The sequence below is a fragment of the Porites lutea genome, chromosome 8 (assembly GCF_958299795.1).
Source record: "Porites lutea chromosome 8, jaPorLute2.1, whole genome shotgun sequence".
In the NCBI taxonomy this organism is placed as follows: Eukaryota; Metazoa; Cnidaria; class Anthozoa; order Scleractinia; family Poritidae; genus Porites; species Porites lutea.
Window position 1 is genome coordinate 14,004,990 of NC_133208.1, and position 23,649 is coordinate 14,028,638.

The 23,649-nt window shown below is 39.1% G+C and overlaps 1 protein-coding gene across 1 annotated transcript in view; it reads left to right on the top strand.

The window, feature by feature from the left end:
• Window positions 1–535: 535 nt before the first annotated feature.
• Window positions 536–23,649, top strand: part of LOC140946809 (structural maintenance of chromosomes flexible hinge domain-containing protein 1-like) — a 49,915-nt gene continuing 26,801 nt past the window's right edge. Inside the window, exons 1-30 of the mRNA XM_073395919.1 lie at window positions 536–767; window positions 864–942; window positions 1,111–1,272; window positions 1,736–1,818; window positions 2,484–2,614; window positions 3,177–3,270; window positions 4,008–4,127; window positions 5,450–5,613; window positions 7,027–7,123; window positions 8,021–8,231; window positions 8,941–9,064; window positions 9,145–9,201; window positions 10,583–10,706; window positions 11,201–11,272; window positions 11,820–11,945; window positions 12,228–12,341; window positions 13,591–13,697; window positions 13,946–14,028; window positions 15,088–15,189; window positions 15,699–15,785; window positions 15,923–16,039; window positions 16,240–16,307; window positions 16,791–16,867; window positions 16,972–17,071; window positions 17,230–17,302; window positions 17,872–18,011; window positions 19,232–19,366; window positions 20,270–20,435; window positions 21,049–21,116; window positions 22,246–22,308. Of these exons, the coding sequence (XP_073252020.1) occupies window positions 609–767; window positions 864–942; window positions 1,111–1,272; window positions 1,736–1,818; window positions 2,484–2,614; window positions 3,177–3,270; window positions 4,008–4,127; window positions 5,450–5,613; window positions 7,027–7,123; window positions 8,021–8,231; window positions 8,941–9,064; window positions 9,145–9,201; window positions 10,583–10,706; window positions 11,201–11,272; window positions 11,820–11,945; window positions 12,228–12,341; window positions 13,591–13,697; window positions 13,946–14,028; window positions 15,088–15,189; window positions 15,699–15,785; window positions 15,923–16,039; window positions 16,240–16,307; window positions 16,791–16,867; window positions 16,972–17,071; window positions 17,230–17,302; window positions 17,872–18,011; window positions 19,232–19,366; window positions 20,270–20,435; window positions 21,049–21,116; window positions 22,246–22,308 (3,303 nt within the window). The 5' untranslated portion in view covers window positions 536–608. The remainder of the gene's footprint in view (window positions 768–863; window positions 943–1,110; window positions 1,273–1,735; window positions 1,819–2,483; window positions 2,615–3,176; window positions 3,271–4,007; window positions 4,128–5,449; window positions 5,614–7,026; window positions 7,124–8,020; window positions 8,232–8,940; window positions 9,065–9,144; window positions 9,202–10,582; window positions 10,707–11,200; window positions 11,273–11,819; window positions 11,946–12,227; window positions 12,342–13,590; window positions 13,698–13,945; window positions 14,029–15,087; window positions 15,190–15,698; window positions 15,786–15,922; window positions 16,040–16,239; window positions 16,308–16,790; window positions 16,868–16,971; window positions 17,072–17,229; window positions 17,303–17,871; window positions 18,012–19,231; window positions 19,367–20,269; window positions 20,436–21,048; window positions 21,117–22,245; window positions 22,309–23,649) is intronic.

Below are 23,649 nucleotides of genomic sequence, written 5' to 3' on the forward strand. Positions count from 1 at the left end.
ATGGATTGTCACGCGATACTGTCACGCAACGACGAAGCACCACGTGTTCATGGCGCAGGTCCACTAGTTGATCGATTTTTACTTATTTACTTTTGAAGTAGGAGTTCACCGGATCGAAATCTGTTTTTAAAATGACAGCTCCTTGTGACGGTAAAAGATTCTGCTGTGTGTATTGTTTTCTAACTGAAACGTTAATTGTGTAATTAGACTGTCGATAAAAAAAAAGGTTGCCTTTCAGAAAAAAGGAAGAAAAAAAAAACGAGATGAGAAAAAAAAATGGTCATCTCTTTTATGTTTCAAATAGACACTTGATCTGTTTTATACTTAGATGAAATTTTTAGCGGGAAAATTAAATATGCGACCCTTTTTTCAGTCACGCTCTCTATCCAGGACAATCCGGGACTTGTAAATTGACCTATCTTTTAAAACACATTTTGATTGGCTAAATCTTTTCCAAATATGGTAGCTTACGCTTAGAGCCAATTAGAATAGCCCTTATATTGATACTTGTTCTCCATTAGTGTTTTGCAATCGTGGAGCTCCCGTGAGCAAAAAGCCCAACACTTAAAAAGTTTTCTCGTATTTCTTTGCCTGTTTTTTACTGCGCTATGAAATCCTCAAATAAAGACGAAGCGTCAACTTCCGATCACGATGAGGAAGATGCTGCAGTTTATATTTATGATCGCCGGGCTGGTTGCAGGCCGGTTGAAAAGATCCAATTAGGCGGCATTTTTAATTTTGCCAGTTTCAAGGAAAAGACACGACAAGTAAGCAGTGGAGTTTTCTTTTTCTCTCTTATGGTTATTTTCGCCAATATTAAATGACAGCCTCTTGTGTGGTTTAAATTTCACACTTTTTTTCAGGCTTTTAGTATACCAGAAAATGAAAAGTTTGTAATCGTGACCACCAATCGTCAAGAAATTTCTGATGACAAGACCTACGGTACGCGCAAGCACCTGTTGCATTTTAAGCTGTTATATCTTAAATTTTGTAGTCCTAAGAGCATAAACAGGTCTTTTATACATTGACCTTAAAATTCTCTTTGAATTTCAATCAATAACTTGCTAGAACCTTCTTGTTAAACCACTGAAACGTGCTGTCTCTTTTCAGAAGAAATGGTGGATGGAAATGAAACATTGTATATTTTACAGCAGACTGACCAAGAGCTCAGTGCTCCAACTGAAGAGAGAGTTGAATACATCCCTCATTATGATACGCTGGTAAAAAGTGGAATGTATGAATATTATGCCAGTGAGGGACAAAATCCTTTACGTGAGTAGAACTTTTGTATTGTATATCTGACCACCTCTTCGGTAATTATGTGAAATGGATAAGATTTCTGTACAACGCTATCATTTATTATGCAAGCAGCAGTTTCTTACTATTTCACACAAATAGTTAAAATGGATATATACTTGAAGCAAGCATGCATAATAAATGTATGGGCTAGTTGTACGGTAACCTCACATCACACATTTTAAAAACCACCTTGCATTTGGTCAAAAAAGCTCAAGTCGTGTTTCATGTGGCGTGATTGGGGTTGATTGACAGCACATCAGTAAAAACCGTTCATGATTCAATCAAACCTACAATAGAGGAGGAAAATTCCTTCTGTAAATTTGACATGCTGCAGGGGATAAAAGTCCTTCGCGCTGGGTCTTACTACTGGAACCGGAAATGACTTAAGGAAAGTCTGTGATAAAAATTGTTTCTGTCACTGTATTTCGTATTTTAGCTTTTGCTTTCGCGGAACTTGTGGATAATGCATTGGCTGCAACAGCAGATAATGAGGGACCAAGAAAAATTGAAATAAGACTGGTAAGGCATTGAGATACTGCAATATTATTGCTCACTAGCAATATCAAGCATAAGCATAAGGAGGTAGTCTGCTAGCCAGGACAACCTTGAACTAGGGGGGAGGGGAAGGAAGGTGGGTACTCTAGATTTAAGTGATGGGGATGATTGAAGGAATTTTTTTGGGTTTAAAATTTTCGATTGTGGGATTTTTTTTGGTGGCTTGATTTAAGTAGGGATTTTGGGGGGTATTCAAAACAATCTGAAGATTTGTGGTAGTGCCAGTGTATCCCAGCTGCGTAGTTCTGTGACTGTTTTTTTTTTTCTAATGCTCTTCGTGAGATTTTGGGGGGTTAGTCTTTGGTCCAGGGATTTGTTTCAGTATTGTTGGAAGCCCTAGGGATTTTTGGGGGGTTTAGATTTTTGCCCCCTTTCAATCTTCCATGTCACTTAAAATCTGCAGTACCCCTCATGGGGGTCTTGACATAAGCACCACCCAAATGTCAAACCAAAACATAATCTTGCGTTCTCCTTATGCTTATGCTTATAATTTTCACGTGGTTGATCATTCGTACGCCCTGCTTGGAAGTATAGGCTTCTTGAGTCCTTTTCTTGTTTGTAAATTACAGAGAATACAACGAAAAACTTAATTTACTTTGATTTCTTGTTAATTAATGTGCATTTATTAGATGTTTGATGACTCTGTTGGAAAGCCTGTCGTGTGTATCCTTGACAATGGTGCAGGAATGACATCAAAAGAACTCAACAACTGGGCTATCTATCGTCTATCCAAGTTTAATCGGCAAAATGGCAAGAAAGTGTAAGTTCAGAAGTCACAACTTTAAAAATTATGTGTACCTTCAGTGACATGGCTAGTGATTTTTTTCAGATCTATTATTTTTTTCTTAACTAAAGAATCAACATAAAGAAAAGAGTATTACATGGGGAAGTGTACGTTGTAGTTTTTGTACTAGGTGCAATATAATCGTACGACTTCAAGTTGGGACCTGGAATAGACCTATTCGACTAACTCAATGTTGTACCCAATTCAATCCCCGGGGTTAAGATTCTTTGTGTATTTTATTTGCATCATAATGTGGCATACTCATTTAAATGTATGGAAATTCCTGAAACAAAAAGTTTATTCCCAAAGGGTTTGAATTGGATACAACATTGAGTTAGCTGATTAGGTCTATCACTGCAATGGTCGATTCCATCCTTTCTCCTGACCTATCTGTCTATAGCTTGTGTTTTATTCATGCATTGCCCTCTTTTGAATAGATTCAACTACCATTAATATTTGAGTCGCTTACAAGCACACTACTCTGACTGACATTGTTAACGTATACCACTGTATTTTTCTTTTTTTCTTTTTTTTGCAGTGTAGCAGATGTTCCAAGGTCTTTAAATAGTGATATTTCATACTTTGGTGTTGGTGGAAAGCAAGCCATTTTCTTCATTGGAGATGCTACCCGGGTAAGAGATTATGTACATTGTATTCACTTGGCCATTAACCTATTAATAAATATTTTAAGAGTTCCTAATTTGAAAAACCCATAAGAATGTAAATTGAGGTTGTATTGCTTGGCGTTTTCTCTCTTTGACCAAAAGAAGCTTGATATCAAAATGTGAGGTAGACCATAATTATAGTTCAGGGTTGTCAGAAAGTTTTGAAGTAGACGGCTGAGTTGTCAAAGTAAGCGGCCAGTCCAGAGATATTTTATTCAAAAGATGCCATCCGTAAAGAAATGCCAAGCAGAGTAGCCGGCCGATACTAACCAAGTAGGCGGCAATTTTCACTGGCAGCCAGCTAGTTTTGACAACCCTGCAGTTACTGTTGGATGTCATTGTTTAAAAGTAACATCATTGTAAGTATGCCAGGGTACTATCTGATGTATTGAGTACTCACGTTACCCCTCAGGATTTCCTGTATTGGTCCTGCAATAAAAAGATTTCTTCTTAGGCAATTTATAACAATTCCCTTTTCGACCATGATTGTGCGGACAAGGTGGCTGGATATTAGCCTTTTTTTTCACTGTGCTCAACTTCATCGTAGCCAATATTTAGCCATCATTTGCTTTAGCAAATAGCAAGCATTACTACTTACATCACAAGAGGATTATCATTACTGATTGTTATCATAAGTTCAGATTAGAAGAAAAGGTGTAATATTTAAGCATCACAAGTACTCTATCTGTGCAATGTTTTCCCAGATGGTCACAAAATCGAAGGACTGCAGTGATATCCACGAGCTTTGCCTATCTCAAGCAGAATTTGAACGCAGAGAGAAGAACAAACAGGCAATTTATGGTGGTGCTATACTTAACAGGAGGGTACGTGCAGACAACATGAGGTGTTTTTGTTGCTCCATATACTTTAACTACGGTGTGGAGTATGTAAGGTCCAGGTCAGATGTAGTGTTATCATGTTTTACGTTAGTCACTTCCAGCATGCCCGTTATTAGGTAAACTAGGGCCTGTTTTGTAACTTTTGGTTCCAGAAACCATGTTCTTACACTGTAAATCAAAATCTCAAAAAAGGGTATTAAGGGTTCTAGCGGCAACTAGTCAATTTTGTGTTGTTGTGAGTGATATTTTATGGTGTTATTCCATCACTTTCAAAGCCATTAAGACTTCATTCTGAACTGAAAACATAAAACAATAATTTTTCATGTCCCAAAATAACCAGGCGTGCTTAACATTAACACATCTTGTGCACAAACATAAAACTATAAAATTTGGCATGGTGGGAGAATGACTCACCACAAAGTACAGTAGATCCACAATAAATCAAACTCAGATAACTAAAATTCCCTGCTAACTTGCTTAAACTAAATTTCCTTTTCCTTTGATCAAAATTTCACTGAAATTTGCCCCAGTAACTCAAATTCCCCACTAACTCGTTCTGTTTTTCGTTTCCCTTGTCTCAAATCATAGCCCTTATTAATTTTCTTAAGCTTCCCAAATGGAATGGCACGTTAAAACCATTTGTTTTTTCATCACAAGAGAATTTCCAGTTTTTCTACATAAATGGTATAAAGTACCTCTGGACTTAAAACAAACAAGCCCAGCTTCTCCTGATGTTTATATAAGTGAGCATATGCTAGCCTCATGTTTGTAATCATTGTTTCCACTGTTTATCAAGGCTGTGATCTAGAAAAAAATATTACAGATCCTTAAAACTTTAAAAACCTTTGAAATCCAGGGTGTCTGGTTTGTGCAAAGCAAGGTTAAGATGACCCAGGGTTAATGTTTCAATTCAGATATGAAGGCTTAAAAAGCAAATTCAGTTTTATTCTTTTTGTCTACAATTTGATTGGATGCTCTAAAAAATAATGAAAAAATTATCTGGAAAAATGCTTTTGAACAAAACACAAAGAATTCCAGGTTAAAATTTAACCCCAGGTTAGTGCTAATCAGCCTTTGAACAACTGGGCCCAGGGTGCCTGGTTTGTGCAACTGTTAAAGTAAGTTGTGAAAAAGCTAACTAATATTTCCTTGTCACCCAGTTATACATAATTATAGCTGTATTAAAGTCTCTCTCCATTGACCACCAGCCTCCACTGGAGAACAACCCAGGTGTACAGTGTATGTTCAAACTACAGTACAATATGCAACAGATTGGTGACTTTGTTTTGCCCTGATTTTTTGGGTAGGCTGGAGACCATTCCCACATCCCAGCTGATGAAGAGAGTGTCAAGAAACTTGTACAAGAAGAGCTGCGAAAAGAAAGCTTTACCGCTGTGGTTATAACTGGAATCAAACAGGAACACATTGCTTATATGAAGGCGCATTTCAAGCACTGGTGTCGTCAACTAGCGTACGACAGATTCTAAATTATTACACCAGCAATAATACTCTAGTAACAAAGGAATGTAGCCTTAGCTTGTTCATGTTGGTAGTCTCTCAACTCTCTTTGAACATAATATTTCTGACAAAAATTGCCATGAGTCATCTGACATTTGATAACCATCAGCAAGACTGTCGGTAAGGGCTGGGACCTAAAATTTTCCCCCAGCTGCTGCAAGTGGCAGGGGGTCTCCCATATAAAAGTAGCAATAAGGATGCTTGTCTTCTTTCTTTGGGGTGTAAATTGCAGATTTTGGCCTCATTAAGGGTGTTTGGGATGGAAAGTTGCTATTGAAAATTATTTGCCCATTCAGGTATTACTTAGTACTGTGCATAAAGTAATTTACAAAAAATGCTGTGACACTGACCACACAGAAATCTCTTTTAGGGATCAGTTTAAGCTTGAGCCACACCCACATTGGTCTTCCTTAGGGGTTTAATTTGAATTTTCTGATGTTGAATTCCCTGTCTACAAACTGCACATTCCTTATTAGGGTTGAGTGCACTATAGATTAATTTTTGAACATTGCACAAAATGCAGTGATTTTGTTACCTCTGTCCTGCCTCCTGGACCCATAAAAATCCCCAAAGATGCAAAATAATTTATTCATAGCCATGCATCCCGTAGTACGCAATGTTTGATTGATCATTCTGAACATGTGTATTATTTCGTAGGAATATCCAGCCCGTTAATGCAATTTCGGTGGTAGTTATTATGGATGTTGTTTAATGATACATATTTCTTTTTGCCTTTGTTGTCAGGGTGCAAAGAAAGTCATTGTTACATTGTTTACTAGCCCAAACATCTTTTCAACTAGCCCCAAAAATGTTTTTGATGAGCAGAATTGATTTCACAGTTCTTTTTTTTTTTGGAATTCCACAAAAAACTTCACTTGCCTGTAGGGCAAGTTAAGAACAGAATTTACTAGCCCGATAGTAAAATCCACTAGCCCCGGGCTATCGGACACTACTTTCTTTGCATGCTGGTTGTGCATTAAAATAGAAGGACTAAAAATTATTTTAATTTTAGTTTACTGTGATACAGATTTTTGTAGTCTGTCTTCAGATTGACTGTCTGATTACAAAAAGGCCCAAGCATTTTCAATTTCTGACTTCAATTTTTTTCAACTGGGACTCATTGGTTCTGGATTGGGACTAGCGATTTTTCACAAGATGAGTCCCAGGATCACCATAAGTTTTTTTAACTATTTGTAAAAAGATCACTGCATTGTTAAACTACAGGTAAAATAGCTAGCACAGTACTAGAAACAAACACTGCCCTGCTCAGTAGTTTTTATTAACTAGACACATTTAAAAACTCATTCTCTGACTCCATACAGCTGTAGTTGACTCATTTTTAAATGTGTTTGATTCTCTTTGGCAGACATATTTACCATTACTATATTCATGGACCACGTGGAAATGATGAACCTGTAGGAAGAGGAACTACTGCAAGTCCTTTCAGAAACATTGACATACAGGTAGGTTTATCTTCAATAATTTTATTATTCCTGATGAATTCCTCTTTTATTGCCGTGTAGTCCCTTGGAAGGGGCAAACTGCCAGAACTGGTTGGCTGGACTGCTCATTTTGAAAAGGAAATAATAATTATACTCTTTTGCTTGAGCAAAAACCCATTACTTTAGGATTACAATGTATTTTGTGTAAATTAACCTGGCTGGCACTTAACTGTGTCCAGAAATGCCATAATGGCAAAAATGGCGAAAATGGTGAATCTGGTGCAAAATTGCCCCAGGCCTTGCAAAAATTTAAATGTGATTACTAGAGACAAAGTATCTATCTGTTGGGGAGCAAGGGTGGCGCAGTGGTGAGAGCACTCGCCTCCCACCAATGTGGCCGGGGTTCAAATCCCGGCATCAACACCATATGTGGGTTGAGTTTGTTGTCGGTTCTCTCCCTTGCTCTGAGAGGTTTTTCTCTGGATACTCCGGTTTTCCCCTCTCCTCAAAAACCAACATTTCCAGATTCCAATTCCACCAGGAATTAGGTAGATGAAGAACCACTATGTGGATGTGCTACCTGCAAATCGTTATTTATTTATTTTATTTATTTATTTATTTACCAGCAACATCATCATCATCATCATCAATCTTTACGTGAAATTGTATCACTTTTAAATGGTCTTTGTGTATAAAATTAGACTAAAATTTACCCTACTCATATTATAATAATGGTTAAAATCAGTCATGGTGTATGAAGGTAATGTTTCCCATGAAATTAAGTTTTAAAAACTTTACATTTAATTTTAAGCTAAGCAGGTTTCTTATCCGTCAGGGAATCTTTTCCCACAGAACATCATTATGGATGAGCGTGGGAGTGTTGTCCTTTAAAAAGCAGGGTTTTTTTTATTCCTTCAGGTGGTTCTTTTTGAGAAAGGTAAACAACCTAAGAGAACAGAACTAAGGGATATTAATGACGACATGCAGACTCAGTATATCAGAACAGCTGCTTCTGTGTTTGAGTTCCGTGCCAAGGCTGAGAACGGTGGCGTTGTGGAGGGTGTTCTTCGTTACCATCCTTTCCTCTATGATCGAGAAACTTACCCAACACTTGATGGAGAAATTCCAGGTAAAAAGCATGCGACAGTTTCTCTCTCCTAGTGACCCCCTTGTGGATTGGTATAAGATTTGGCAACATTTCCCACCAGCTACCCCTTCCACTAACATTTTGCCCTTAGTAAGAAGCTGGTGCTACAAGATTGGGTTAGGGGAGGGGTAGGTGGGTTAATTATACTGCTTCAACCTTGTGCAGGTCCCTAAAAGTCCTGTGTTAATTTGTAAATTATTATTATTATTATTATTATTTTTTTGGCTTTATAGATAAAAATTAAAAAGTATCAAAGGATTGATCATTTCACAAGAAGCTACATGAAAATCAGTTCTAGTTTTAGACTCAAAAGTGCGCTACATGCAACTATAATGTTCTGGTAGATTAGACGTTACAAGATAGTTTTAATACAGGCACATGCACAGTAATCCTTCTCTTCATAACATTACTTTGGAATTGTTGGAAATCAACACAAATTCTGGAAAAATCTTATATTTTTTAAAGATTAGAAAAAAATTAATGCATCATATGTATGCTTAACATGGATGTTTATAATGTAGTTTAAGGTTTCTCTTACGTTGTCTCTCTAATTCAAAGTACAGTGAGGCATATGTCCCTGGGTATTGGCAACCTGAAAATGTATCTGATTTTATGCTTCAACACAAATCCTTAGATACTAAAGTTACAATGGATGCAATGTTCTAAAAAAGCATTGATTATTATTTTTCAGTTGTTGAAACTGTAGAAGAGTTTGGAGAACCAGTTGAAAAGGACAGTCGTGCTCCTAGAGGAAACCGACCTGTATTTGAATGTTACTGGAATGGAAGGCTAATTCCATACACTTATATTGATGTGTAAGTTTGGAAGTTACAGTACTTGTAAAAACTGGGAATTGTAAAATCATGCTGATCTCTTTGTTATTCTTTTGTGTCAGACTTGAATGGTGTCAGCCCCCAAAGAAGATAACTATTCCAATGGAGTGTTACAACAGGTATCTAAAAAAATAAAGCATGTCAGGGTTGTCATTAAGAGCTGGGGGCCGGGGATTTTCCCCGGCTACTTATAGAGTGGTCCCCGGCGACTTTTATTGGAAAATAGAAGAAAAATAGAACCAAAAGAAATCCCTAGCCATTTGATTCCCCACCTACTTGTTGTATTTACCCGGCAACTTGAAATCTTAGTGACAACCCTGCATGTGCTCCTTAGTACATGTAAAATGCAGTCAAATGCAATTCATACTTAATGGGGTTAACAACAAGGAGCACTTGTTTCAACCTGCTGGCCAGTGGTGTGTGCGAGATGCACATGTACCAAGATCCATCATGCTCTGGGACCTGTGTGCATCTTAGCGTTGTCTAGTGCATTTTAGGGTTCAGCCATTTTGGTGTGTTCGGCAACTTTTACAATGTAGCGTGCTTTGTTCAGCGTGGGCGTATCACAAATGTTGTGACTCAGTTTATAAGTGGTTTCTTCCCTCCCCTTTTCCACTGATGTTCTCAGTGTGACGGGTGTCTGCTTTCTTCCCTGCCACGTGGGGGCTCTTGGCCGGGTTGCCAGGATTTCCCAGCCGTGGGAAGCTGGCTGCCAAAAGTGGAAGCTCCTGGGTATCACAGGCACCCAACCTCCACTTAGCAACGCAGTTGTTAACTTTATTTTGAGACCCTTGTTAAAACTTCCAGTAGCTGCTTTTCTGTCACATGTGCACTGTATGGCCTCAGCAAGAAGCACACAGGCCATAAATCTTCAGCCTGTAGAGCATGGCAGTCTCAACAAGATCTTACACAATGATACCTCTTTGGCAGTGCAGACCTTTAAGGACTGGCCCTTTTATCTTTTAAGAAATAATAGTGATGGAGTAATTCAAAGAGAAGTCTATACTACACTGCTGTATGTTTGTATTTTTGTGCATGGATAGTGCTGTGTTACAGGGTACAGTCCGTACACATAATATTATTATTTGGTGGTGTTTTCATTTAGACTGTTCACAGTCCTCTCTTTTCTGTAAGATTGTCGAGAAAGAACGCTTTGCATTACAGGCTGCCATCTTGCATGAGTGTCAAAACTACTTAGGGGGCTAGAGGCGGTTTGGCGGTTTTTTTCTCGCCCTCTCCCCCCTAACTAGAGCTATAGTCCCCGATGCCCGCCCCCTCGGTACATGTGAAAAACAAGATGGCCGTCATTGACGGTAAGATGCGTTACATCTAAACGATCTCACAAAATAATAGGGGACTGTGAACAGTCTAGTTCTCATTTGATTTTTCATCATAATAATAATAATAAATTGGGTATTTTATTCAAATGTTTGATACAGTGACACTCCCTTGGATTTTGCTTCAGCTGCCACTGAATTACTTTGCTTTAAAATTGTGTAGATTTTCAGGTTGTCTTTGGACAAATGATGCTTTTCAAGTCAGTACAAACAAGCTGACATTTATGGATCTGGAAGTAAAGATCAAAGATAAGAATACCATTTTCAGCAGAATCATTTTAGGACAGGTGGGTGTAACGCTACCATGCACCGATAATTGAGGTTGAGGTGTGTTTGGATGTTGAATAGTAGCATTTAGAAACAAGTGGCATAAGTTTACTGCTAGCAGAGCATTCTTTCTGGCATACTCTTTACCTTGTGTGAGTCTTTTATGCGGCACACATTTGCGTCACTTGGCTTGTTTACGTTTGCATGCATAGCGTGCCTATTGCAACTTTAAATCATTCAAAACAATTGATCTTGAAAACTTTATTTGAGCTATGCCCAAATAATAAGGGGTGTCAATGAAATTTCAGTGAAGTAGAGTATGTCTGTATCAACAAGGTTTGACAGAAGCTTTCCTCTAGCTGTATTACTGTTCAAATACTTTCATGCCAGTGGTCAGTTTACCAAAAACTTCAGAATTGCTGCAGTTTTTTTTTTCATAAACATAGAGAATGGATTACTTTCATCCAAGAGCCCTGGTTCAAGTAATATCTCATTTTATTTTTTATCCCTCCAGGAGCAAAGAGTGAACATTTCAAGAGCATTTTATGACTGGGTGAGAGAGTGCCATGAGAACCATGACAAACAGGTAATGTTGGTGAGACGAAAATTTTAAAAAATCACCTGTCCCTCGGGCAAGCTGTTGTCGAAATTTACTAGCCCAGAGCAGTTTTGCAGGCCTACCAAACTTCTCTTTTTAGGACGTAGTTTTTCTCCACTAAATGCGCTTGTCTTTCAGACACCTTGTAACTAAAACATGCCAGCCTGACAGGCTGATGCCCTATCGTCACGCCCTGTACCTAACAGTGCAGGGTGACAGTTTTTTTTCTCCTATGCTCTAAAAGACTATTATTTTATTCTCTCCCCTTTTTTTTTTCTTCTTTTTTTTTGTTTAATTGATGTCTTTAGAAATTTTGATTAATGGGCATGTACAGTGCAAAAGATAGAGCACTCTTCATCTACTCGGTAGATTGAACATGGCTGCCAAAGTTTTAGTCTTGGATATAATATTAGTTATATCGCTGGTGTAATAGCAAATTGACAACAAGTGGAATATCTCTGATGGTATTTTTCCTTTTTTTAATTTCTGAGTTTGTTGACTGAGACAAATACTTTGTTCTTACATGTACTACTAGGTCAAGTTCTTAGGATATCAAGGGCAAATCAAGCGACCAGACCTGCCACAGAAGCGAATTCAAAGTCCATGGTGTGTTTTTAACTCTATTGAGTGGGATGGAAAGGTCTTCAAAGCAGGACAGCTGGTGAATACTGTCATTTAACACAATTTTCATTTGATAATGTGACTTTTTTCTACTTTGCTCTTTTACTATGATTGTCTTTCAATGTGCCAGTTACAATAATGATGTAGGATACATGTAGTAAATTCACCCATTCACCCACTCCTGGTAATTTTGCTGGAAAACGTCTTTTGAAGCTGGCTATTTGTGTATTGTATTTGTGTATTGCCACTTTATGAAGGATTCTCCTCTATTCGGTGACCTTAATTATAGCTGAATAACCTATACGACTTGATTCCATTTTAGATAAGGACGCAAAGGACCTTACCATTAATTTGTGGAACAGTAAAAAGATTTGTTCTTTTTGGTGACCATGATGGAGATGTTTTTGCTACTGGAGGAGAGATGGAAATAGTACAGGTAATCTGTTTCACGGTCGACTTACTGCAGACCACTTCACTTCATGCCCATGTATAATAGACAATGCTGTTATGACTGTTAAACACTTTAAGCCCCAATATTCAAATACCAGTTCTCCAGACTGATCTCCATACCTTTCCCTAAAGCATTGGAATTTGTTTGTAGATCAAAGCTTTGCCCATCAGGTGAGCATTTTTTTTAGTCTCACAACATTTTCTCTTGATTATGTATTGATTTTGTTAGGAGAAAATTAACTTTGGTCACTCTTGGGACCTAAAGTTTTTTTAAGTGATTTTCTAGACTCTTCTAATTTGACTGAGCAGTTCTTGTGCAACTTCTTCTTGTTAATATCTTGACAGCTCTTTCATATATTTTCTAAAATATAGCTTAATTTATCACACATTGTACACACTATTCTCTATCTTCTCAATGGCTTGGAGCCCACAGCTAATTGTCGCTCGCTTGGCCGCTTCGCGGCCTATAAATAGCTCGCTCCGCTCACTAAGAAACTCGTCAGGTCGTGGGATGTTCCAGATACTCATCTAATGATAATATTAGTTAGTATTAATACTAGGTACAGGTACTGGAAAATGAAATGTTGTCGTTGTTGTTGAGAAACCAACTCTCCTAAGTTTGTATTTTTTTTTTCACTTTGGAAATAACTACTGTAGTCAGTCCAAAATTGTGGTCCACTTATTAACCTATTCACCCCCGGGGAATTTTGCTGGAAACGCGTCGAGCCGTTTTTTGGTCACTGTCTGGCTGTCAAGAGATAAAACATGCCGCAAAGCCCTTCACAGGTCCTGCACTTGGCGGCCATCTTATTAGTTTTGGCATACTTAGAGAGCAAAGTTTAACCGTGATACAGCAGTCTTGACTATTTCTTTTCGCTTTCTCTCCTCTCCTCTTCTTTCACTTTTCTTGTCTTGTTTTTTTTTTACCGGGCATTTACAACTGGCAGGGTTCATTTTGGCGGGAAAAGTTTTTGGGAAAGCTTTTAGGATGAAAGGAAAGGTAGGTGGGTAGTGGGAGAAGAATTTCATGGGAATTTTCGCGTCAACGTTTCTTGGTTTTTTGCCTTTTCCCCGGCCTCCTTTACTGAATCATGCTTATCTGGTATGGCTTGAAAGATCTCTTCACCCTGCTTAAGTTAGCTGACAAAGTTGTCCTTGACCGTTAATAATTAAAATTCCAATAACAGTAACATTTACATGTTTAAACTTGTTTCTTGTTGAAATTTCCATGCTAGGAGCCCGTCTCTTTGTATGGAGACACAAAATTCTTTTCCCTGGCCAAGTTGGATCGCTCACTTAGTCTTTCTACAATTAAAAAGTTCGTGGAGGAAGAAGAAGCAAAGTAAGCTGATAACTAGCTCTAACGAATGGTTTAATTCTTATAACAGTTACCTTTAAAGCAATGATTTTACCATACTCATCTTTCTAGCAATTATCAACAGACTTTAAGCAAATGGTTTTCACGGTTTTGGTGCTGTAAATTTACTAGTCTAGAATGTTATACGTCTCCACCCCTAACCCGTCGGGGGCGCGGTGGATAGAGAAGTCAATTGCCCCACACAATTGTACAGTATAAAACTATTCTTTCAGGTTGCCAAGTAAACTGGTTATAGAATGGCCTGAGGATGACAAGCTGGATCCTAACTCTAAAATCCCAGCAGGAACCACCATAGGTGTGTACTTCTCGACAAACTATTGTATTAGACAATTTTCTTGGTTGCTATGCAGTTTCAATTTGAAAATTAAAGCCGATAGAAAAAAATAAACGATCTGCGGCGATTGAAAATTAACATACGTAGGTCAGGTTTGAAATGTCCTAAATCATTAAATTTTCTCAGTCCTAAAGTAATTAGAACCCTTAACTTCCCCAACGATAGCCTGCGTCGAAATCCCTGATATATACACTACATGTATATCTCGTTTTGAAGTATAGCTGTTGACTAGCATGTCCGGCTACAATGCAGGCTACAACAGTGAGTGATTAATTTATTCTTGGCAGTATATTATATGCTTATTTATGTGGTCTCATCCTTTTTTTTCAGACAGTTGCTTTTTGGCGACCAATATTTGGAAAAAAATTAGGGAAAAAATTCGGTCGGAAAAAAATGAGGTGTGGGGTTGTGTGGGGTGGGGAGGGGAGGTGGATCAATGAAACAGGAAACAATGTCTTACCTTTCTTGAATGTATCACTGCATTGTTTTGATGAGCAGAACTGAAGCAGTTTTGCCCTCTTCCCAAAGTAATACCTACTGTTGTTGTTGTTGTTGTTGTTTGGTTTGGGTTGTTTGTTTGTTTTTTTTCTTTTTCGCAAAGTTGATTGCAAAACTGCTGTTCGTCTTGTCTTTTAAATGTTTCTATGTATACTACCTCCTTTGGACGATGTTGTGGCGTGTCGCTTTCTTTATGTTTCTCCGTACGTCAATTGGTTTGCATAATATTAGTCTTCCTCTTCTTTAAGTTTCTCTCTGTGTTAGTTAGGCGTAGGCCAAACGTCGAACCACTTCGGTGGATTCCTTCAACAGTCCCAGAAGTTAGAACTGCTGTACAAAACTTCATTATTATTTCACGTCGGGGGTACACGTAGGTGTGAACGGGTTAATACATGTTTCACTGTAACACTTGTTAAGAAATATAACCTACTGTGAGCCATGGTGGCTTCACTGCCATCTGAGAAACTTAGTGGCAACTTTTAACATCGTTTAAAAACGATGTATTTGCCATTTCTTAATCAGGTGCCATGAAAGTGGACATTTTAAACGGAAAGGGTGAATCTGTGAACAAACTGCCTGGTGACAGGAGAAGATTGTTGGTAGAGTTAAAGGTCATTTGGCATGGTAAGAGATAAATGCTTTACATTGTAAGGAGAAGCACATGATTTGTGACGGGCTCGTAGTATGCATTGCTGGATGCTCGTAGCAATAAGCTTTCCTCTGTTTTAATCAAGTGTTGACAAAAAGTTAGGTCTCCATTCGCACAAAATACCTCTCTCAAGAGTTAAGAAATTTGTGTTTGTACTTGTTACTTTTACTTGTTTGTTATGGCCATTGTTTCTAATGTTACTCTTCCGTTGAAGAAGTTAGAGTCCTCCCCCGATCGCTAATGATAAAATTCCTAACATTTGATAACCTGTTTTCGTTACTACGACATTCTCGCTAAAACTCGTAATAGAATGACGATTGCTACCACTTTTCCCCCGCCAAAATGATGTTGGTTCGCGCGCGCGCACTACTTAGTATTGAGAAAATCTCATTCTCTTAGCCGTCCTCGTCTTAGAATCTAAAACTCTCCATTGTTATCATTCAAAAAGGATCGTTATTGTTATTTATTTACGTATTTTTTGCAGGAAGTGACAAAGATGGAGATAAAGTAATCACTAATCATGTCTGTCAACATGGAGGAAAGAGCTGGCCATACTGGTTCAGAAAAATGGGTAACTGAGTTAGTCTGCTGCTATCTGTGCTATGAGATTTATTGTTTTAATGCAGTGGATAGGGCTATCCAGTGTTTGAACAACTTGGGCCAGTTGAAAACAGTGTTTGAATTTACCTGTTCTTGCTGTCATTTCAGAAAATATTACCCTCCTTGGCCCACACACTCTTCAGCTTCAAGTGTTACTGAGTGACAGTTCAACTGCACCATCAATTAAGAGTCTTCCAGTCCATCGTATCAAGTTTACCGTTACAGGTTTGTAAAAAATGACCAGCCTGGGACAGTTTTAGGTTGCGCTTACGCTAGATGTGATTTTTCTGGATTCGTGACGATTGTGAACAATTTGGTTCCAGATTCGTTTTGAATGAGAACATTGTATTTTTGATCCACCCTGTTAAAATAACTCGTACATCTTTTGTTATCTTGTTTCTCCTTTGTCATTTCTGTTTATTTAGAGGCTCATCCAAACAAATTCACTGTTGGAATGTTGGAGACACCTCTTAGAGTTGGAGTTCCTTTCCAGGTATACGTTTTTGTTTCACCCTCTTCTCCACCCCGTTCGTGAGAGGATGTAGCTCCCTTAGGGGGTTGGGGGGGGGAGTTCTTCCTAGTAATAGGCCAATGGGTATGTGCCCCTGGATGGGGTCGCATTTCCACGACTGGGTTGACTATAATTGGGAATAATGGTTTTGCATTTTCAGAAGAGTTACTAGAATTGGATCTCAGGTTTTCGGGATTTTAAGGGAAAAAATCTTTATAAGAAGGGGCTTAAAAATGGGAAGTTGGGATTGTGAAAATTACATTTGCCCAAAAGTGACTAATAGGGAGTCTATAATTATAACTGACCACAGAATGGCCAATAGTTGTGAAGGGGCTCTAAGAGGCCAGCAACACATAATAAGCAAATATGATCCAAGTACCCCTAGCAATATGTCACTAGAGGGTGGTATCAAGGTTTAGCTAGTCTAGAATGGCAAATATAACGTACTTTATTTTCTTGGTTAAGATTCCACTGAATTTGCTGGATGAGTTTAACAACCCTTCAAAGTTGTCAGAGGAAAAAGCACCCGTGTTAAGTGCAAGGTGAGTGTATTTTGATGAATTTTTAATGAAACATGGATTTGTAACCTTGGTGTTAAAGTCAATCTTGCCTTCAACGGAATAATATAACTTGTTTATATTATTAGCGGACTGGAGTTGACTCACCAGGGAACATCAGTGAAGGGAAACAGCCTGATCGTTAAGGGTGTGGTGGCCCTTGGTTCTGTACCATCCCACGCAGGAAAGGTGAGGGGTTGTTTGGAAAAAATCTTGGCCGATGTGATTCAATTGCCCGTTATAAAGTAGAGTACGACGATATCATCAGTAGCCTTCATGATTCAGAATCTCAAACTTACATTAAATTTATCTTAACAGTTTTTTTGTTTGTTTGTTTGTTGTAAAAGGATTTTAATCTAAAGATCACCCTACCAGGACTTGAAGAAGGTTCGCAGAGCTTGAAGATCAGGTTACTTCCAGGTACTCTTTTGACGCCATATTTGGGTTGAGTGTGTTGTTACTTCTCTCCCTTGCTCCGAGAGGTTTTTCCTCCGGGTACCCCGCTTTTTACCTCTCCCAGGAGCCCATCAAACACTTTCAAATTCTAATTCGATCTAGAACCCACGGACACGTTTCAACGAGTTCTAAAAAAAGTCCTAAGTGCTCCGTGGGAAAACAAATTACAATTTACAATTTTCACCAGCATGTAAATTTTCCTTTAAAAAACGAGACTTTCTAGAAAGGATGCGTTCCTTTGGGTTGATCGGGATCAGGATCAGTGATCTGGGATCACTCGGATCATGCTACATCAAATGAACCAAAGAATCCTTTTCCAGGGTTGATTTGTCGGTTCCTTTAATGTGCTGTGGTCCGAATTATCTCTGATCTCTTATCACTGAACCTGATCCGGCTCATCCCAATGGAACGCACCTCACAAGGCAACGTGGCTGTAGGGCTTTACCGTGACGTGCACGCCCCCTTCTCACTCCAAGTTTTGACTCACGTTAGCATGACTGTTTCTGTTTACTGAATCACGTTTTGTGCTGCAGGCCCGCCAGAATCCCTTGCGGTCACACCAAATGACAGTGAGGTCACCATTGAAAACAACAGTGCCCTGCAGCTACAAGTGCAGGTCCAGGACAAAGCGGGAAACCTAACAGTTCAACCAAGGCTTAATGTTGTCTGCAAGGTAACTATGCAAATGTTCACCCCATTGCGATTTTGCTAACTGTAGAGTAATTGCTCCTTACTCCTCATATTAGAACTTCAATTCCCCAACTTTGTTAAGGAGTCACGAGGCGTTGAGTAAACTCTGTTCTAGCAAATTGACGATTGTTAGACGTCCATTGCAACTGCATATTGTAAAATCCCTGATAGCTCTGGAGAATACACTAAACACCTCATAACCTTGTTTTGAACATACGGTAAACTGTTTGCATTATTTTGTTTTAGGCAAGCTAAATATAATCCATGATCAATCTATAGTTACTGCTGTCTCGATCCCCGTGAATATGAACTTGACCTTGCTAACGTTTTAGAACCAAAATAAGATCAGAAACTTTACAGATCTTCGCATGCAGTTAACTTTGTATGGAGAATAACAAATCGACAATAATTTTCCATGGTCTATTCTCTTATCGATTACAGAAATGACGTCAAAATGTTCAAAACTCAAGTGGAACTAGGAGCCGCAGGGGAGCTGCAAGTTTTGAACTTGTGAAGTCATTTCTATGGTCGATAATTGTACCGACAATGAAAAATTGACGATTGTTTTTTTGTTTTGTTTTTTGTTTTGTTTGTTTGTTTTTTTTTTCAATAACACTGACGTTCATGTTTCTTGGGAAATCATAACCGCAGAACAGGCGTTGCAGACGTTTTTATTTATTTTGATTTTTTTTTTATCGAAAGCTCAGAGGTACATTGATGGCGGCCGTCATCTTAAAAGCAATGTCCAAGATGGCGGCGATAGTACCATCGTTCGCACTGCAAAATTCGCCTGCTTTGCAGTTTACAATCGGCGACAAAATTGTTGAGATGGGATAACCTGGGGGAACAAAACAATCCACACCCCTCCCCAACCATGTCCATTCATAGTTGGGGTGTTTCTTGTTTTCAACAGGTAGCTCGAACAGCGGCACAACGTTGCATGGAGGGGGTATGGGAGGGAAAGATTTATTTCCCCCTTTTAAGTTAGCAAGACGTGTGAGAGGCCCTTTAGGGTAGAGCGTCTCAACTAATTTTGTGGCCGATTGTAGGGAAATCGCGCGAGAGAGAAAGAGAAAAAAGATATATCGCCATCACTTCATTTCCGAGTCTCATCGACCATAGCTCTCGACCAGCTCTCGTGTGAAAAATCGCTTTGTTATTGTAAAACTTGAATTTGATAAGAAACAACTTCGTGTGTCGTAGCTGACAGGCACACCAGGCTTACCAACTTACATAGGAGACTGCAGTGCATCTGGGAAGGCCTCCTTAACAGGTGCTGATATCAGTCTGAAGCAGATCACCAAGGAAACCAAACTAAAGGCCAAGATAGAGTTACAGGTTTGTCATTTGATTAAGGAAATGGTTACGGTAATGGTGATGGTCCCTTTTGGCTTTGGTACTATTAACCTTTAGATTCAAGGACGAGGACGACTACGAGTACGAGATTTGACTTAAAGTGTTTTCGCGTATTCTCAAAATATAGACTCCCCGGAAAGCTTCATTTTACATTTGTCACTAGGAAAGTTAGCACTGTTATCTTTAGTAAAGGAGGTTACGCGTTCTCCCGATCCCAATGTGATGAAACTTCCAACATTTGATAACTTGTTTTCGCCACCACGACATTCGCGCTAAAATTCGTAGTAAAGTGACGACGGCTACCACGTTTTCCCGCCAAAATGAAGCTGGTTCTCGCGCGAGCACTGCTTACTATTGAGAAAGTCGTACTCGTCATAGAATCTAAAGGTCTGCGAACAGGGCCTGCTTTTGTCCTCTCGAGTGAGGTGGAAAGAAAGGAGGCTCTGACTAAATCACGTGATCCCATTGGAGTCGCTGAAGCCAGAACATCTGGACCAGTCAACCTTGTTTTCAATCGTCAAACTGGTTTTATCGAGTGCGGGCGACCGTTTACTGATAAACCGATGGCCATAACTAAGCCCGCTGTACCGAGCGCACAGCTTTTAGGCCTGGGTTCAAAACAGTTTATCAGCAACAATTACCTCATGTACAATAACGAGTTTACTCCATTTGTGTGGAGTCTTTGTCAAATACGCCAAAATCGAGAAAGTGAAAGGAAGGCACTGCCAGCAGGGTGTGGTGCATAGTCTTAAAGTTCTTAGCGTACATCTTTAAATTGTATCTGGGCTTGGCTGACCAACAACCCGAACCTCAGCATGTTTGTTTGTCGTTTTTGTAAAACACACAACAGTAGCCCTGATTTAGTGACTGGTCATGATTTTTTAGCATCATAAAGAGGTTGCTGCAGTGGAAAAGACCATTATTGTGACACCCAGTAGTAAAGCAGCAGAGCTGGAAGTGTTTTACAAATTTCCTGATGCGAAACAGAAGAAGAAGCTGGACGATGGACAGGAGCTGCCTTGCACAGCAGGAAACACACTTACTGGACTGAGTATGTGATAAACCACAAATCAGTGTACTTAGTTTGATATGATTTTTTCGCCCTAGTTAGTCTTAAGTTGCGTAAGTAATTAGTATAGGTAATAGCATGATTTGTAGTGATATTTGGCATAAATACCACGAATGAAATTTGAGACTACTTTGAAATTTCACGAGTGGTATTTATGACAAATATCACGTACAAATCTTCAGGCTTAAAAAAGAGAAAAAATGGGTTTGAAAAGAGGAAAGGCATTTAGGTGCACCAAAATGCCAATCCATATCATAGAGGCATGACTACATCAGTTAAAAATTAGGACGTTTATGCAACGATAAATAATAAGAAACAAGCAATCAATAGGTTTTGCCTTAACTGAACTCGATAATAACGACACGTCACACTTTTTGGTGCAGTGACATTTCATCTTCAGCCAGCCGTCAGTGGCACGGCCTGTTTTCCTCCAAAGTTGGTTAAATTTAACCGAGCGTAGCCGTTTTCTGGTCATTAGGCACCTTAAGATCCGAGGACGGCGACGGTAGCGTAGACGTCGTTAAAGTTCTATCTCTTGTTGCAAGGGCAAGTTAATATTGCAAATGTAACTGTAGCATCTTGCTGTCACCGACAGGTTTTAGAGTTCTGGATGAAGGACAGAGAGAAGTAACAATAGACAACTCCTTAGCCAGCAGATTTAAGGTACATCCAAGAGAGGTCTTAGTCATTCTAAATGGAAAGGATATAATTAATTCAATTGCTCCTCTGTAAATATCCTTGCGAAAGTCCTTGCGCCAGTTAACTTAGCCCAGTTTCTAAAGTAGCTAATTAAATTTTATACCAATAGTCCATTTTCGGGTTGCCGAGCAAACCATCAGATCTTTATCAAAGCAAGGCTTGGTGCACAATCATCCATGCGAACATGAGTTTAATTGATCTGCGTGTGGATGAAAACTTATTTTCATAATATATAGGTTTAGCCGGGGCTAAAGGCGAAGTTCCCGTTAATGAAAAAACTTTTTCAATAAAGAAATCCAATTACAGTTGAGCCTGCGATCAGTTGAAAACTGGAAACTTGTCAGCGGTAAACTTAAAAAAAAAAAACAAGACATAACCTCGATGGGTCGACACCTGAGCCCGCGATACGGTCAGGTTATACTGGTCAGCAGATACTTTGTTTTGACAGCTGTCAACTGACCACAACAAGGATTTGCAATATCAAGTTGCAGGCTCCCAAACTAGCTAGAAAGTGTAACATTCCACATCGGGCGAGCGGGTGGGTGGACGTACGGTCACGTGACTACCATAAAATGGGCCTCCGCTATGAAATGACCAGCAACAGGAGTTTCTTTTACAAAGAGGCTGAAGGCAATCGGAAAAGGCCCATTGTAGAACACGAGTATGGCCACCCAAAATGTGAGCACAGTCAGAGACAGAACATATCAATAAAGGAAATTAGACAAAATAGCGTAATCCACTAGGTCAACACGTCAACTCAACAATCAAGGCTCTTTAGGAAATAGGAATAACACACATCATCATATAAGCAAACTTAGTGCGCTTTCCATCTGAATTGGCCTGCCAGACCAGCCCACTGTTAATGAAAATTCCAGCGTCAATCAGATCTGTCCAGCCAGAATAGTCTATTTTTAAATTCTGTGTACAGCAGTGTTGGTTTTCTGGTGAAAGCTCGAAAGAAGGCCTATATCGTTTTCAAGACGAACGGTCTGGCTGGCAATTCCTGACTTTTGGTAAGCGCCCTTGGTGTGAATTAGCAGTTGTAAACTGTTACTGTTTATCAATGTGGTGACTTGTCTTCTTGTGTCTCCAGGTTAACTGGACTCCAAAAGTTGCCAAAGACATCATCAAGCAAGGGATTCTTCCTGATGTGAAGGTAATTACAGGAGTTCGTAAAAATAAGTTTGTCGGTGACAGTTTTAGCTTCCATGGACCAAGGGTGGCACAGTTGGATAGTGCGCGGCCTTCGGTGCGTGAGGTCCCCGGTGACATCACATCCTTGATTCACCTTCTTTCCTTTCTGTGTAGCTTTAACTAGCTTTAAATGCCCTTAAAATGGAGCATTGATGGAGAAGGGGGGGGGGGGGGGGCGGTAAAATGGGCGCAATGCTGACCTCAAGTTTATCAGCTGAATTGCTGTCATATCGACGTAAAAAAGTGGTTGCTTTAGCTTTACGTTATCGTGGCCTTTCAAGCTGCAATTTTTGTTGCATGTTTTGGTCACAATTTTTTCTTATAAATCAATGTTTCAGTTTCCAAACACTGATCATTTCAAAAAAGTACAGTTAAGCTGGCTCGACTGGATTTTTTTTGGGGGGGGGATACCTCCCACGTTTGAGCATTAACTACGTCGGCATGAGTAAAGATATGGGAAAAAGGTTACCACAACTGTATTATATAAAGATAAAAATTTCTTTTGATCTGGGTTTTAATGCAATCGGAGTCGCCATGGCAACGTAATGACGCCATTACGCTTTTTATTTATCTCTGTGTTTCTCTGTACCAGGAGTTTTTTGAAGAAATCGCTTTTTCCATCCTTTTTGATGCAAATTCTATCTTTTTGCTAAATGTGCACTTGTATATGAAACTTGAAAACAATGCTAGTGAATAATGAGGACGCTCACTTGTAAACACAAAATCTGGAGGAAAAATTGGTTATATTTGAGGCCCTATTTAAAAGTCTTCCCTGTTTTCAATGTTCTTGAAACTTGCAGGGAATATTTATTGACGCTTGATCTCGAGATTGTCGACTTTATAAAAAAATTTATCGAGCGGTTTTTTGAAAAATGCGAAATTTGTCGGCATGGACCAAATTACGTCCAAAAACTGTAATAAAAGCAGCTGAATGCAAGTTAATAAAATTCTTCTTGCTCGCGATCGCCCAGAACAATTCCCCTCTTTTTTTGTATGCAGTTTTCAATGGAATCAAACCACTATGGGATGAAGCCGCGTTTCGAAAGCTTATCATGTTCTTAAAATATTAGCGAATTGTGTGGATAGCATGCTATTTCACTGTTTTTATGATTGTTAAAACTGCGTGTTAAAATATTTCGAAAACGCTCTCATTGAATTTTTTTTAAACTTTGCCATAATGGAGACAATTATGGCAGGTACATACTCCCTTAAGCGATTTCCTCAAAAAACTCCTGGTACAGAGAAACACAAAGATAAATAAAAAGCGTAATAGCGTCATTATGTTGCCATGGCGACTCCGATT